The sequence below is a fragment of the Carcharodon carcharias genome, chromosome 20 (genome assembly GCF_017639515.1).
Source record: "Carcharodon carcharias isolate sCarCar2 chromosome 20, sCarCar2.pri, whole genome shotgun sequence".
NCBI classification, from domain to species: domain Eukaryota; kingdom Metazoa; phylum Chordata; class Chondrichthyes; order Lamniformes; family Lamnidae; genus Carcharodon; species Carcharodon carcharias.
The window spans coordinates 12,776,668-12,793,870 of record NC_054486.1 but is presented as its reverse complement, the minus strand read 5'-3'; the positions used below and the strand labels follow the sequence as shown (position 1 = coordinate 12,793,870).

Sequence of the window (17,203 nt, the reverse complement as noted above, 5' to 3'; positions counted from 1 at the left end):
CAAATATATTTCACTCAGTTATGTGGAGCACATGGTTTGAACTCTGATTTTAAATTTACTATGGAAATAAATCTGTGAAGTTACATTTTGCAAGCTAAAGCTGTCAGAAACAGATATCTCTATACTTTGACAAAAGCCTTAATCAAGATATTCAGATGACAATTTCGAAGCCTTTCAATCATCTCAGTTATCCATTACTTTCATTTTTTTTAAATGCCTTCACAGCCTCGGAAAGTTGGAGTTCACAATGAAGAAAAGTTGTGCTTGTGTGGCAATATCTTATAGTCAGCTGCCTGTTACATCCTGTTCTAAATTGCAGGCAGTAACATGCAGAATAAAGAAATATTTCACCAGGTGGCAGTAGATTCCAGTTCATTCACTCTTGAGATAGTCTTGTGGAACTACTTTGTTTCTGCATCTTGAAATATTAGTAGTGGACTCTTACTGGTGTGATGTCCCATGTGAACACCTATTTAATGAGGTGACGAGAGAACAGTAAATCTTCACCATTTTTTTCAGTAAAGACATTTCATGCCAGCGTGATCATAATGTCATCATTTCACATTTACTTGTCTTTAATTATTTACCAGACATCAAATATTAACTATCCTAGATCCTGATCCCGTCACAAGACATACTAATGAAAAGGACTTATGGAGTAATACATAAATTCCAGCAGTTTAACTAACTGCATTAGAATCGTTAACACATTCAAGTCACTAACATGACTTGTCCCATATCCATTGTAGATTGTGTGCAGAATTACATATGTACCTTGGCATTGCCAACAAGAAAACGAAAATATTCAGCGCTTTGCAGATTACATTTGATCCAAATAAGTCTTAAATCTCAATAATACCAAAATTTCCACTTTGCTTTTGAGGAGTTTAGAAAATTTATTTGAAATAAAATTAAGGAATTAATATTTCATTAAATAGGTACCAGTTTTCTTTATCCTTTTGACAGCCTCAGTTACTGTTTCTCTGACATTTATCTTCCACTATATCAATTCAAGTGTGGAGAAGCCTATCTAGTAAGCAAGTATGTTCTTTTAAGTACTATTACTAGTTGAGCCTCAAGCTGCTAAGTATTTGAGCATTTTTTGCAACCAAGAGTGAAGAACGGCCAATGCTGGTAACAGAACAGGTCGGTGGGGGGAAGGACTGAGCTCATAGGCGAGCAATGCACCAAAATTCTGCACCTCTGGTTTTAGCCAGATATAGTAATGGAGTCAAGATCAGAGGCATGTAGGTGCTGCTGGACCCAAAGTGGGTGGCATTAGTTTAGTCAACAGGAACTGGAAAGAAATTGTGGCTCATTCAATATTCTTTCCTGTTGGATATGAGAGAATGATGCAAGCTTTGCTGTTTTCATAAACAATTATTCAAGTTTGGTTTCTCATAGTTTTTAAGTTTTTTCTATTAATATTTAATAAATATACTTGTTTGATTTGTAGCCCTGATGACCTGTTGAATGCTCTCAATGAAGGGATAAGTCGTGCTGATATCATCATTACTTCAGGAGGTGTATCCATGGGAGAAAAGGTAACCAGCTTGAAATATAGTCACATATCTATTAAAGGGTGGTGGAGACAGGTTCGATCGAGGTATTCAAAAGGGAATTGGATTGCTACCTGAAAAGAGAGAATGTGCAACGTTATGGGGATAAGGCAGGAGAGTGGGACTAGGTGGAATGCTCTTACAGAGAGCCAGTGGAGACTTGATGGGCCGAATGGCCTCCTGCACTGTAACGATACTGTGAATTTGAAGTTAGGTGAATTGTATTGGATATGTTTGGAATGGCCACTGTATGAAAGCATAGTCATGATTCCTCTTAAATCAGTAGATTTGGAATACTCCTACCTTGAGGCTCTTCCACCAGCCCATAGCATATTCCTTAAGGGATGAATGATAGAAGATTAAAGTATCAGGAAATGTAAATTCAGGAAACAAAAAGAAGAGAATATTAAAGAATGAAAGAAGAAACAAATGGACCAAATATGGGAACATTATATTTGAAATTTCATTCATGGGATGTGGGCGTCACTAGCAAAATCAACATTTATTGCTCATCCCTAATTGCACTTTAAAAGGTGGTGGCAATTCATTTTCTTGAACCATTGTAGTCCATGTGGTAAATGTACTTGCACCAGGAGAGTTCCAGAAATTTGACCCAGAGGCAATAATTTTTCAAATCAGGATGGGGGTGTGTGGCTGAGAGGGGAACTTGCAGGTGGTGCTGTTCCTGTACATCTGCTGCCCTTGCCCTTGCCCTTCCAGGTGGTAGAGGTCATGGGTTTGGAAGGTGCTGTCAAAGGAGCCTCAGTGGGTTTCTGCAGTGCATCTTGTAGGTGGTGCACACTTCTGCCAGTGGTGGAGGGAGTGAATGTTTAAGCTGGTGTATAGGGTCCCAATCAAAAGGACTGCATTACCCTGGATGGTGTCAAGCTTCTTGATTGTCATTGAAGCTACACTCATACAGGCTAGTGGAGAGTATTCTATCACACTCCAGACTTGTGCCACAGAGGTGATGGACAGGCTTTGGGGAGTCAGGAGATGAGTTACTTGTCACAGCCTTTGACCTGCTCTAGTAGCCAGTGTTTATATGGCTGGTCCAATTAAGTTTCTGGTCAATGGTGATCCCCAGGATGTGAATGAAGGGGGATTCGATGCTGGTAATGCCATTAAGTGTCAAGGGAGATGGTATAATCTTGTTGGAGATGGACATACCTGCCACTTACGTGCTGCAAATGTTACTTTCCAAGCCTGAGTGTTGTCCAGTTCTTGCTGCATGTGGGCAAAAACTGTTTCATTATCTTAAAAATTACAAGCGAAACTGAATACTGTGCAATCGTTAGTGAACATCCCCACTACCAACCTAACGATGGAGGAAAGTCATCAATGAAGCAGCTGAAGATGCTTGAACCTAGGACACCACCTGAGGGACACCTGCAGCAATGTCCTGGGACTGAAATGATTTTCCTTCAGAAGCATTAACCATCTTCCTTTGTGATATGCATGACTCCAGCAGTGGAGTTTTCTCTCTGATTCCCATTGGCTTCAATTTTACTGAGACTCCTTGGTACCGCGCTTGGTCAAATGCTGCCTTGAGGTTAAAGGTAATCACTCACACTTCACCTGATCTCTGGAATTCAGCCATTCTATCTATGTTTACCCCAAAAGTGTAATGAAATTTAGAGGCATGTGTCCTGGCAGAACCCAAAATAAACAGCAGTGAGCATGTGAGTAAATGGTTAAGTGTAGTTTGATAGCATTGTCATCGATATCTTCCATTACTCCACTGATAATTGAGAGTAGACTGCTGGGACGGTAATTGGCCACATTGGTTTCGTCCTGCTTTCCATGGACAGGACATACCTGGGCAATTTTCCACTCTGTCAAGTAGATTTCAGCCTTTTAGCTACATATCTTGGTTCAAGGCTTGGCTAATTCTGGAGTACCAGCTTTCAGCACTACAGCTGAAAAGTTGTCAGGGCCCGCAGCCTTTGCTGAATCCATTACACTCAGTTGTTTCTTGATATCATGTGGAGTGAATCAAATTGGTTGGACTGGCTTTTGTAATGCTGGGCATGTCAGAAGCAGGGCCAGTGGATCATCTACTTGGCCCTTGAATATTCCTACCAATACCATTGTGGATAGAAGCACCTGCGACAGGTAAGTTGAGGAGGACAGGGCCATGTAGATTTTTCCTTCAGTTGGTTCTCTCACCTTCTGCCACCAGTCCAATTTGGTAGCTGTCCCCGTCAGGACTTGGTCAATCAATCCAGCCTATGATTCCAAAAGCTACTGTCCCACTGCCCTTCTTTCTACAGTCTACTCTCCACTATCAATCTCATCCCATCAGCACCTGCCACAAAGTCAAAACCAAGATGAACATGGTTCACAAACTAAAACAGAATTACCTGGAAAAACTCAGCAGGTCAGGCAGCATCGGCGGAGAAGAAAAGAGTTGACGTTTCGAGTCCTCATGACCCTTCGACAGAACTTGACTCAAGTTCTGTCGAAGGGTCATGAGGACTCGAAACGTCAACTCTTTTCTTCTCCGCCGATGCTGCCTGACCTGCTGAGTTTTTCCAGGTAATTCTGTTTTTGTTTTGGATTTCCAGCATCCGCAGTTTTTTTGTTTTTATCTATGGTTCACAAACTCCCTGGAACATCATGGGGGAGCATATCTTGAACAGTTTGTGCCACAACAGTGCTCCTAATCTACTCTTCTACAGAATCCTATTCTGCCTCATGGTTCTGAAGCTGTCACACACAGATCATGGATGTGGAACTAAATGTTGCCATGAGGACAATGACAGGGCGCCTGAGTCCACTCCAGCTGAGTGGCTCCTACCTGCCATTCCTTATGACACCACCGTGCTCCGTGAGATGGGAAAAGTCATGAGCAACACAGACCTTTCCGTTCATGAGGATTTGAAAAACACAGTAAGAAAATACTTAAAACAGCACCAGCCATTCTGAGGAAAAAATTAGTTGCCATTTAAGCAGCTGGTATCAACCCACTACCTCGACGGACAGGATCAATGTACACTTGCATCTTGTCACTGATCTAGTAGCGAGGCTTTGACCTCTCTTGACGATGGTGAACAGCACTCAACCAAAACTGCACAGGACATGGGCGATGCAGCCACCTACTCCAGTGGAAGATGGGGACAACTCAAAATATGATTGTGGCTATGAGCCCCAGACCAATGGAACACTTGACATCAACCTGCCCAGTACAGCCTTTTGCAGGGAGGCATCTCATTTCTCCACTCAGCGTCTCAGGAGGCCGCTGAATGGAGGTCCAAACTAAAAAATCCCATTATAAGCTTTTCCCCACATACAAAAGGAGCAGTATTATCAGTGATTTAACTACAACGACGGGCTTTTTTATATTGCCTTTGTGGGCAAAAATCTGTTAATCCAGAGTCAAAATGTGGACTGAGTCAGAATAATTTTCAGATTACAATATAATAAATTCAAGTACATTTATTTATCTTAAATTACAGTATTGTCAAATTCAACACAAAGCCCTCTCTAAATTTTATTGGGAAAAAATACTGTCTTACAAACTGATCCATAAATGATATTTAACAACAGCGAAGCCCATGAATATAGAAACAGGTTTGAAGAATAGAATGTGACTAATCCGCTTTGCCTAGTATGACAAGTAGCCATCTTTTCACATCCATCCCACTCTTATGTCTGAGTGCATGGAGATAAACCTCACTAAAAGATTGTTGCTCTTTTTAGTCATTCCTGTCAACACACTATTGGTACAATGAGCATTTGCATCGCATTCGTATATTGATGACCACTGTTTGTGTATTGTTCCTGCCTATGGGTTTAAAGTAGCTCAAGACAGCTTTGTTGTGTAAAATTATCACCACCTTCTCATATATTTACACCATAAAATTTATGAGACCTATCAGCTGTTATTGAGTGGAAGGGTTATTTATCTCAATGCAATGGGTTATCTTTCTTCAGTATAAATGTTTTGAAAAAGCTCCTTTTTCCCTTTATATTTTAATCTTCCTCAGGCACTTGCTGCAGGTCAGAAGATAATCAAGTTGAAATATTACGTAAAGCAACCTTTTAAATATTGACAAACAAATCTGCTTTCTGTTGTGTTAAAAATGTGCCTGATTCAGGTGGATACCAATCAGGATGCTGCCTGACTTGTAAACTTCTACATGCAGCCATTTATATTGTAGAAAAAATGCTGAAATAACTAGCTCTCCAGACAGTAACAAGTTATATTTCTATAGTATTGCTCAGATAAAGAATTTAATTGCACACAGTACAGACAAGTTTATACCAAGGGGAAGAGGGAACTGGGATTGGGGGTGATGATAGAATAATCAAAATGAATGGGGAATTTTGAAAACGGGAAGAAAGATCACAAGATGAAGTTGTTGCCATTTTGGGGTAGACTTTAGCAGGATACCACCTCTGCCCCCCTCTTAAGATATATTAGATGTTATTGTTCTGCCGCCCACTTGACTTCTTCAGGACACCAGATCCACCAATAAAGCTGATTCATAACTGAATATCTTTAGATTGTATGAGTCAGCAACTCAAATAGTGGATATCAGGTTTCTGTAAAACCAGGAGACAGCACCATGCCATTGTTACTGGCCTCAGTTTGGATGAAGTCCGTCTTGAATCTGAAAGCAGACATGTTTCCCCAGCAACACACCTATCAGCAAAAGGTAGCAAATGAGTAATGCCACATGGACAAACACAAAGTTCAATTCAGTTCACAATTAAGGAGCTTTTGAGTGAGTGCCTAAGGGATGGAATCATTTCTATGACTTTAGCATCTTAACACCCACATCTTTGGAAACTAAACCCAATTTGGTTCAATGAGTTAATACTATTATTAAAATAAAACTCTAACCTTTGAGTGTCATCCTTCCCATCTGAGCACAATTTCTTGGATGAATATCAAAAACGTCCATGACTGCCACAAAGGTTAATCCTCTGTCATTCACAATCTGTCTTTACTGATCTGTCCATATAACCTGTTTGCTCCACCTTCCTAAACCTGAAGGAATGGAAAATACCATTTAGTTGTCATCTTAATGGTATGTGGAGGATGCAAATGATGCAGTCAACCTCCCTGCTTTCAATTTGTGGATTGTTGAAGACACATATTTTCCACAATTACCTTGAAAGTAATTGGCAAAAGAAACAATAGAGAGGTGAGGAAAAACTCTTTCATGCAACGAGTGGTTGGGATCTGGAATGCACTATCTGAGAGTGTAGTGGAGGCAGTTTCAGTCGAGGCATTCAAGAGGGAATTTGATTGTTATTTGGAAAGGAAGAATGTGCAAGGTTATGAGGACAAGGCGGGGGAGCGGCATTAGATAAGTTGCTACTTTGGAGAGCCGGTGCAAACTTGATGGGCCGAATGGCTTCCTTCTGTGCTGTAACCATTCTGTGATTCATATATTCCACCAATCCAACTGCCTATTTTTTCTTCAGCTTAAAAAGTAACTGGATAGTGTATTGTTGGTATTGTTCACATGATTTTGTTATAATTATGTATATGTTGCTTCACCTCCTAAGAAAAGGGTGACAGTTCCTGCAAATAATGTCATGCCATGAAAAAGGCAGACAGAGAGAATCACAAAACTAAGACCAGTATTGTGATATCTTCAGTATTCGCCTCGTTGCGATTTGTGGAGAATTTCTCTTAGTCGAAGAATAAATGCAGACCTGACTAGTTAGATAATGTCACTTTTTTTCTATTATGCTTTTGAGTTTCTAGAGTACCAGTTTCCACTTGAGCATTTCAGAGCAGCTCCCACTAATGGACTTGATTCATATGATCCAGAAACTGCAGTCTGGCTTTGCACAAAGTGTGTGATTAGCAGGATTAGTAATAAGTAACTGTAATCTGTGTCCTGGAATCTACATAGTCGCATGCCATGCTGTCAATCAGTTCAGTGTGGTATAATGACAAAAACAGACTAGAATTTTAACAAGCTAAATTAAGCTATTTATCTATGATTAAATAAAAACAAATTAAACTCGAACATATTTGACAAAACATCAGATGACACACTATTACACACATCTGATGAGCACTGCCATTAGGGATTAATTTACTTTTTTATTCTTTCATGGGATGTGGGTGTTGCTGCTTTTGTTGCCTATCCCTAATTGCCCTTGAGAAGGTGGTGATGAGCCACTGTCTTGAAATGCCATGTGTTGTAGGAACAATAACAGAGCTGTTAGGAAGGGAGTTCCTGGACTTTGATCCAGCAACAGGAATGGTGATATAATTCCAAGTCAGGATGGTGTGTGGCTTGGAGGCGAACTTGAATCATAATTTGCTACCTTGCCCTTCTAGGTGGTGGACATCGTGGGTTTGGAAGGTACTGTTGAAGGAGCCTTAATGAGCTGCTGCAGGGCACCTTGTCTATAGTACATACTGCTGCCACTATGCGTCGGTGGTAGAGAGTGAATCATTTAAGATGGTGGACGGGGTGCTAATCAGGTCAGCCTTTTTCATTCATTCATGGGATGCGGGCATCGCTGGCTGGGCCAGCATTTATTGCCCATCCCTAATTGTCCTTCAGAAGGTGGTGGTGAGCTGCCATCTTGAACCACTGCAGTCCATGTTGTGTAGGTAAATCCACAGAGCTGTTAGGAAGGGAGTTCCAGGATTTTGACCCAGCAACAGTGATATATTTCTGAGTCAGGATGGTGAGTGACTAGGAGGGGAACTTCCAGGTGGTGGTGTTCCCATGCATCTGCTGCCCTTGTCCTTCTAGATGGTAGCGGCCGTGGGTTTGGAAGGTGCTGTCTAAGGAGGCTTGGTGAGTTCCTGCAGTGCATCTTGTAGATGGTACATACTGCTGCCACTAAGCGTCGGTGGTGAAGATTGGATGTTTGTGGATGGGGTGCCAATCAAGTGGGCTGCTTTGTCCTGGATGGTGTCAAGCTTCTTGAGTGTTGTTGGAGCTGCACTCATCCAGGCAAGTGGAGCATATTCCATCACACTCCTGACTTGTGCCTTGTAGATGGTGGGCAGGCTTTGGGAAGTCAGGAGTTGAGGTTACTCACCTCAGAATTCCCAGCCTCTGACCTGCTCTTGTAGCCACAGTATTTAAATGGCTAGTCCAGCTCAGTTTCTGATCAATGGTAACCCCCTCCCGCCTCCCCCAGGACATTGATAGTGGAGGATTCAGCAATGGTATACCATTGAATTCAAGGGGCGATGGTTAGATTCTGTCTTGTTGGAGATGGTCACTGCCTGGTGTTTGTGTGGCATGAATGTTACTCTGCGCCTATCAGCCCAAGCCTGAATATTGTCCACGTCTTACTGCAAATTGGCATGGATAGCTTCAGTGTCTGAGGAGTTGCGAATGGTACTGAACGTTGTGCAATCATTAGCAAACAGTCCCACTTCTGAACTTAATTGTCACCAACTCTACTGCAGAACTTGAACCAAGTTCTTTTAGTCTTCAGCTGTAACATTCTTTCTCCAGCTTATGCTTCATCACGGTTAAGAACAACTTCTACTCTCAGAATTCAAACAAGACTCCTCAGCTGGAGAAATTCCCAGGTCTTTTTTTCATCTAATCCCTGTTACGGGAGAAGTTCGTTTTCTGAAATAGATTCAACAAGCGAAGCTGGCTGATACAAAGAGACAAAGAATTATTTGTCCATTTTCCCATCAAAATTATTTGGGGAAAAAAATGTTGCTTGACATTTTGTGTTTTTGAAAGATACAGTGTATTATAGCAAGTATGAAAAATGAGAGGGTAAATAAGTAAAATGCTCGAGCATGTCCTGTTAAACTATAGGCCTTTAGGTGGTTTGTCTCCATGATCCATAAATGGCTCACATATCAGAGGTCTTTTGATCTATTTTGGACTGTAAAAATCAGATATGAACCCAGAGTGTCAGACAACACAAACGTCTGTGTAGATTTTGCAAAAGAAACTGCAGCTAAGGCTGAAAGGTACCAAAAAAGGCAAAATAAAGGACCGTTTGTCTATTTAAGTCAAGCAAGACAAACCCACTAAAATAAGTTAGTGAATCATTTCTGTTTTCACGTTATTACACAGCGATGAGTTCTTTCAGGTGAACTCATTGAACCTGATCTCGACTATTGTTCTGTATGTTCATTTCACTAGAGTTAATTCATTCAATCCAGCCTTGCTTCGCCTAGTGTCATCTCAGTCTGCTTGCACAGAGATTGAAAAAAAAAATCTGCCTAAGGTCACAAGGGAGTTTTATTGCTATACTCTGCATCCTGTTATTGTACTGGTGTATATGTAAACAATTTGAGGCAATTCCAATAAAAGTAAGGTGGTCAGACTGCTTCTAGCAGTAATTCGTGTCCCTCAACCCATAACGGTATCTGTAACAGACCCAAATTGGTGACACTTGTCAAGTTCACATCTAGACATCCAGCCAAAAATACCTTACAATATTTGACTCCAAACATATGGTTTCCTATTAGAAACATTTAGAGACAACTACAGAAGCCTACAGAAGTGATCATAGCAATCCCACTGGAAGCTCAACAAAATTTTTATAGTGCCAGATCAACTTAAGGGGTAGCCAGCTGTCCTGTTCAGGAAAGGGACATGCTGTTTATATCTTGTACAAGCATTAGCAAGTTAAAGTTGTCAACCACAGGTCTGCTAGCTTTGGTGCTGCAACAACAACAACTTACTATTATTTCATGGGAGGTGGCAAGGCCAGCATTTGTTGCCCATCCCTAATTACCCTTGAACTGAGTGGCTTACTGGGCCATTTCAGAGGGCAGTTAAGAGTCAACCAGATTGCTGTGGATCTGGAGTCACATGTAGGCCAGACCAGGTAAAGATGGCAGATTTCCTTCCCTGCAAGACATTAGTGAACGAGATGGGTTTTTACAACCATCAGTGACAATTGTCATGGTCACCATTACTGAGACTAGCTATATATTCCAGATTTATTAATTGGATATAAATTCCTCCGTGGTGGATGGGATGGCGTGGTGGGATTTGAACCTGTGTCTGCAGAGCATTAGCCTGGACCTCTGCATTACTCATTCAATGACATTGCCACTATGTCACCATTCCCCATAAATTATTTATATAGTGCCTTTAACATAATAAAACACCCTAAGGTGCGTCACAGGAGCTTTATAAAACAAAATATGACACCAAGCAACATAAGGAGATATTAGTTCAGATGACCAAAAGTTTGTCAAAGTTAAGGGTTTTAAGGAGTGTCTTAAAGGAGGAAAACTGGTGAAAAGGTGTAGGGAGGGTATTCCAGACTTTAGGGCCCAGGCAACTGAAGGCCCAGCCAGCAATGGTGAAGCAATTAAAATCAGAGACGCTGAGGAGGCGATGTTAATTGTCGCTGCTAACAGAACTGTCACAGTTCAGGATTTTTCACAAACACCTCTTCGCATATAAATGTTTTCACAGCAGTTTCCATAAATAGACCAAGATATGTTACAAACTGAAACCTGCATCTTTTACACAGCTCTGGACTATCAATTAATTCCAATCTTGCTCGCTTGCTGGAAAATACACATGGGGCAGAATTTTCTGCCTACCGGGCGGGGAGCCGATCCCCGCCGGAGAAGCGAGCCGCACCGCCATTTTACGTGGGCGGGCCAATTAAGGCCCGCCCAGCGTGACACCCACCGGGAAGCACTTTGCCCTCCCTGTGCGGGCGGAGGGGGATTCCCCAAAAGCGAGAATGCGCTCTTTCGTGCATGCGCACGTCTCCCTGAAGCTAAGTGCAGCCTCAGGGAGATCGCTTCCACTTTGTAAAAGACTAGAAATAGAAAAAAAATTCCCTAACGTGATGCCCCTCATGTGACAATGTCGAGGGTCCCGCCCAACGTCATCCCGTTGTCATTTTAAGCGTCGGGGAGCAGGCCCCGTCCCCTGCTCACCGATGGCAAAATTCTGCCCTTGATCATCACCTTTCATGTTGTCTGAATGATGGAAAAATTACACACCATTTTATACAGGCTTAAGCATTGTTGGATTTATTTACAAATAAAAGAATACAAAGAAATAAAAAGACGTTTCTTTTTATTCTTCTCACGGGATGTGGGCGTCGCTGGCTAGGCTAGCATTTTTATTGCCCATCTCTAAAAGGTAGTGGTGCCTTCTTGAACTGCTGCATTCCAAGTGGTGTAGGGAAGCTGTTTAGGGAAGGTGAAATATTAACCAGCATCATATTTATGTAAGAGAACTGGAATAAGTCCACAAGGACATGTCTCCTTTTTTAGAAAGCTGGCGTTTATGGTTTCTTGAACCAGCTGAGTATTCACTTTCCTGGGTACACAGTCCATAGTTGAAGTGTACCTTTCAAGATGAGGTGTATCAGTAAGTCACAGGCATTATCAGATCTTGGTGGGGTTATTCACCACAATGCAAGGCTAGCAGTTAGAACTCATTTGATTTATAATCACCTCTTTGAAGTGAATAATTGTTCACACCGATGAGTTCCTGGGATGGCGGGGGAGGCATTATCTTCTGAGGAAAGGTTGGACAGGTCGGGCCTGTATCCATTGGAGTTTAGGAGAATGAGCAGCAAACATATTGAAATATATAAGATCCTGAGGGGACTTGACAGGGTGGGTGCTGAAAGGACGTTTGTTGGAGAGACTGGAACTAGGGGGCACGCTTTAAAAATAAGGGGTTTCCCATTTAAGACGGAGGTGAAGAGAATTTTTTTCTCTGAGGGTCGTGAGTCTGTGGATTTCTCATCCCCAGAGAGCATTGGAGGCTGGGTCATTGAATATTTTTAAGGCAAAGATAGATAGAATCTTGACTAACAAAGGAGTCAAAGGGTACCAGGGGTAGGCAGGAAAGTAGAGTTGAGGCCACAAGGGCCACAACCAGATCAGCCATGACCTTATGGAATGGCGGAGCAGGCTTGAAGGGCCGAATGGTCTACTCCTGCTCCCAATTCGTATGTAGAAAATGGGATATTGCTTGCAACAATGATGTCTGTCTCCTCTCTTTTACTTTGTATCCGTTGAACAGGGCAGCCTCCATTTTAACAATAGCTACTTGAAACCCTGAAAAACAGCAATCTTCAGCAACAGCAAGAGCAATCTTTATCATGGGGGACCACACTGTGATATGTTTTCCATAATGTGAAATGCCATAGTGTCATGGACATGGAGTAAAGTGCAGTTATGTAATGATAGTTGTATTCATTTCAAAATGGTGTCAACCAAATCATGTGCAAGCTTTTACTAGTATCATTACTATCACTGTCTGATAGGATTACCTGAAGCAGGTGTTGGACATTGACCTCCATGCCCAGATCCACTTCGGCAGAGTCTTCATGAAACCTGGGTAAGTGTCAATATAACACAAAAATGTAATCATTTTGTCACAAAATGTAATATTGAGTTTAAAGTATTAAAGAAGAACTCTAGCATGATTATAGTCAAGGATCTGATCCGATTGATTCCCACCCAAAAAGGAAAATTACATCTGGCACGACAGGTGGTCCTGAGGTGAAAATTCCAACAAAAACCTGTAAGTTTAGGCTGTTAGCTTGTTAAGTATTATTTACAAGTTTGATTTGCCGATTATTATTGAGAATCAGCTGACCTGCTATTTTCCATTGTATTGGGAGATAGAAAGTGAAAGAGTGACAAAAGGATGGTGTTATGGAACAGCATTTAATATTTGTGGTAAAGGGAGGTTAATTGTATTTCTCAGCTCTGTGACCTTACAACCAAAGAAGTCACTGTCTCTTTATGTATAAAGTAGTTCCTTCCCCAGGCAATAGCTTGAGAGAATGACACAAGATTGATTTTGAACTTTTTAGCACTCTCTGCTGAAGATTTCTGTGAAATAAAGAGGTGGTCTGTTGCCATAGCGCTCTGATATACTCAACATGTCATGTGACAAAGTGATAGGACTTTGGATCACCAGGTAATTATGGATGAGGGCTGCCATTTGATTAGGATTGCCCACCCTCCCAGAATGGGAGTCTCCTGGAATCAGTGCAGACACGATGGGCTGAATGGCCGCCTCCTTCTGTGCCATTAAGATCCTGTGAATCAGCATCAGTCTCCCAGTGGCCAAAGAAAGCAATCCGGGAGATTTTAAAACATTATTTTATGTTGACGTCATTGAGTGAGTTGGGCCTGTTTGCTCCACAAGTATCACCACCTACTCCCCCTGCTTCCTGTCTCGACACTGCTCCACATTTCTTACTGGATCTTCCGAGACTGGCTTCTCCAGAAATGCGGAGTGCAGTGTCCCTCGGAGAACTCCATCACAGTGCTGCAGCATTGAGGGGAAGACGAGACGCGGCCCCCTTTTTACGGCACTAGCTGTCGTAAGGTAAGTTTAAATGTCCAGTGTGAATGTTAGTGAATGGGTGCACAGGTGAATGAGTGAAGGGTAGGGTACCACGGTGGGTAGGTAGGCTGAGGTAAGTGGTTAGGGGGGTGAAGTAAGTGAATAGGGTGGCAGGTGGGTGGGATCGGAGGGGTAGTCAGGTCGGGGGCTAATCAGGTCAGCTCAGGGGAGCTAGTCGGATCCGGTTGAGAGGTAGTTGGAGGGTCAAGCAGGTGGTCAGGGGGTATTCAGGTCAAGTTGAGATGGTCAGGGGTTGTGGAGGGGGGGGGGGGGGCAGGTGGTTGGGATTCGAGGTGGGGGTTCACTGTGAGTGACTGGGGGTCAGTTCTGTAGTTACCCAGGAGTTAGACTAGGATTTTTCTGTCTAACATTTCCTGGTTAACTATCCAAATAAGTACTGCGGAACTGTCCGAAGTCTCTGACTCTAACTCAGAGTCAGACGCTTTTGCAGAGGGTCCCAGGGAGCAGGGGAGTTGCCCATTGGAAGTTGAAACTTCCAGGAAATTCCCATGGAGGTCCGCGGATCAGGACTTCCATGGGGTCCCAATGTGCATCTTGGATTGTACATGTGGTCTCCAATGATCCGGAGACCGGAAGATCTGGGCCCTGGAGTGTGTTCTGTTTATTGATCATTGTGTGTATGATGGAGAGCATTCTAGCATCGGTCCTGAGTTTGCCTTTCTGTTAAATTGAAACTGTGAATTATTATTCATATTGTCACGCTTTTAGAATAATCTCCAACATTTTCCATACCATTCACTATCTTGGACATTTCAATAAGATCACCTTTCAGACATCTCTGCGTAGTCTCACCACCATCTACAGGGCACAAGTCAGGAGTGTGATGGAATACTCTTCACTTGCCTGGATGAGTGCAGCTCCAACAACACTCAAGAAAGTCAACACCATCTAAGACAAAGCTACCTTCTTGATTGGCACCTCATTAAACACATCTTCACCCTCACCCCCCACCCACTTCCACCAGTAGTAGCAATGAATACCATTGACAAGATGCACTGCAGCAACTAACTGAGGATCCGTTGGCAGCACCTTCAAACCCATGAGCTGTACCACCAAGAAGGACAGGAGCGGCAAATGCATGGAAACATCACCACCTGCAAGTTTTCCTCCAAGCCACACACCATTCTAACTTGGAACTATATCGCCATTCTTTCGCTATCATCAAAGTCCTGGAACTCCCTCCCTGCCAGCACTCTGGCATTGTATTTAAGATAGTGCTGTAAAAAAGCACATTGCAGTGAGCTAAAGCTCTGCTTTTATGTTGCTTCTTTTGTTTAACTATGAGAAGCAGGATATGAGCGAAACTTTACACGGGAATGGCCTTTATGAAAGATTCACATTGTTTGCAGCCCTTTTCTCTTTCAATGCCTCTGAGGGATTGTTCCAAAATCTTTGTGAAATAGCTATCTTGATACATTGCTTGTCTCAAATGAATTGTTTGCTTTTTTTAATGCCACAAAAACAGTAGGACTCAGCTGTTTTCTTGGCGAGAATTCCAATGCCTGGGTCACACACTATAAATATTTCATGCAATTAGTGCAACATGGGTGAAGACCTTGAGGCTCATTATGATTAATTTGGTGAAATTATCTCCCCAATACAGTCGATTACCACAAAATGCACTTTATAAAAAAAAAGTCCAAACCCTTCATTATGTGAGTGTGAACATCCCATATTCTAAATTCTTCTCACAGAAACACAGAATCATTACTGTGCAGAAGGAGGCTGTTCAGCCCATTGAGTCTGCAATAGCTCTCTGAAAGAGCATTCTACCTAATCCCACTCCTGTAACCTTGCACATTCTCTCTTTTCAGGTAGCAATCCAATTCCCTTTTGAATACCTCATTCGAACCTGTCTCCACCACCTTCTCAGGAAGTTCATTCCAGACTCCAACCATCCTCTGGGTGAAGAAAATTTCCCTCACATCACTTTTATTCCTTTTGCCAATTATTTTCAATATGTGCCCTCAGTTCTTGATGATCTCTTGAGTGGGAAGCAACCCACTACCTTGAATATTTTGCCAGTTGTCTTAAATCTTTGCCCTCTGGTTACCAGCCCTCCTGCTAGGAAAAATAGTTTCTCCCTATTTACTCTATCTGCTTATGATACCTGCTGTCACCATCAAGGGCTCCTCAGCAAAGTATTGAATCGGTCAGATGCAGACTGAAGCTCCCTCCAATCTACCCCAGCTCCATCTTAGTGAATTTTAATTTCCAAATTGCCATTTTGCAAGCTGTTTTGCTCCAGACATGAGTCAACTAGAAACTGGATTGAGATTACGCAATTAATTTCACAAAAGGCATTTACACCCATCAGAGACAGGAGTCATTAATCCCATTAACCTAAAGTCAATTCAACTTCTGATCTTTTAAATGACGGATTAGCTTTCCTGTCCCAGAGAGACGATTAACAAATAAAACCATTAGTTATACGAAGAGGGACTTGATTTTATTTGTATTGAATGTTATCTATCATCACTCAGTACGCCAGATCATGAGACGTAACAGCTCACAATTTATCTTTGCTTATGAAACGACATTGTTCTGAAAATCTAAAAGTGAATGGAAGTTAGGGGTGATCTCCATAATAAGTTGAACCTCAAAAAAGCTGCAATTCTGGTTTCATTTCATTGAACAGTATCTTGACAAATCTACAATTTTATGTCATGTCATAACTACCCCATTCAGATGTCAGTTTGTTGTAAAGTACAGCACAATTCTGGAGTCAATATGGAGATGAGAAGGCCTAGTACCAGCTATGGAAGGCTATTTGAGTCTGTGAATGGATGAGAGATGTTGGAAGTAATCTGAGGCTCAGGCCGATGTGGAGCAGATTGAGGATCGATCTGATGTGGCAGCAAGAAAGAGTCGTGAATCAAATTGATTAATTTATAATGGATGAGAATGGGGTCCCTGTCGTTTTGAGCCCTCAGGTGAGACTTCTGCCCCCAGGGTCCTTTGCTCACAGTTGCCTGTTAAGTGCCTGACTGGCACAAGATGCAGTCGGCCTTCCCGAAAAGAGATGCTGCAGGGGGTGAGACCCCTGTCGCCTGCACAAGATACCGTCCACTGTTCCAGATTGCTGACCCTGCATCAGATTGTTTCCAGCATTTTCTGTTTTTATTTCAGATTTCCTGTATCTGCAGTATTTTGCTTTTGTAACTGAACAATTATCCTGTTTCCGGTGGTATTGGTTGAGGGCTATGCACTGGACAAAATACGAGGAGAATTAAAATAAAAACAAACTGCATTAATGTCAAGGGATCTTTCATATACATCTGAGCAGGGTGACAGGACCATGGTTTAATGCCTTAATAA

At 42.2% G+C, this 17,203-nt stretch overlaps 1 protein-coding gene across 8 annotated transcripts in view; it reads left to right on the top strand.

Moving 5' to 3' along the window:
* Window positions 1-17,203, top strand: part of gphnb (gephyrin b) — a 432,935-nt gene that overhangs the window by 400,336 nt on the left and 15,396 nt on the right. For all 8 annotated transcript variants that reach the window (XM_041214790.1, XM_041214785.1, XM_041214786.1 and 5 more), the window contains 2 exons: window positions 1,457-1,544; window positions 12,771-12,844. In XM_041214790.1, the coding sequence (XP_041070724.1) occupies window positions 1,457-1,544; window positions 12,771-12,844 (162 nt within the window). The remainder of the gene's footprint in view (window positions 1-1,456; window positions 1,545-12,770; window positions 12,845-17,203) is intronic.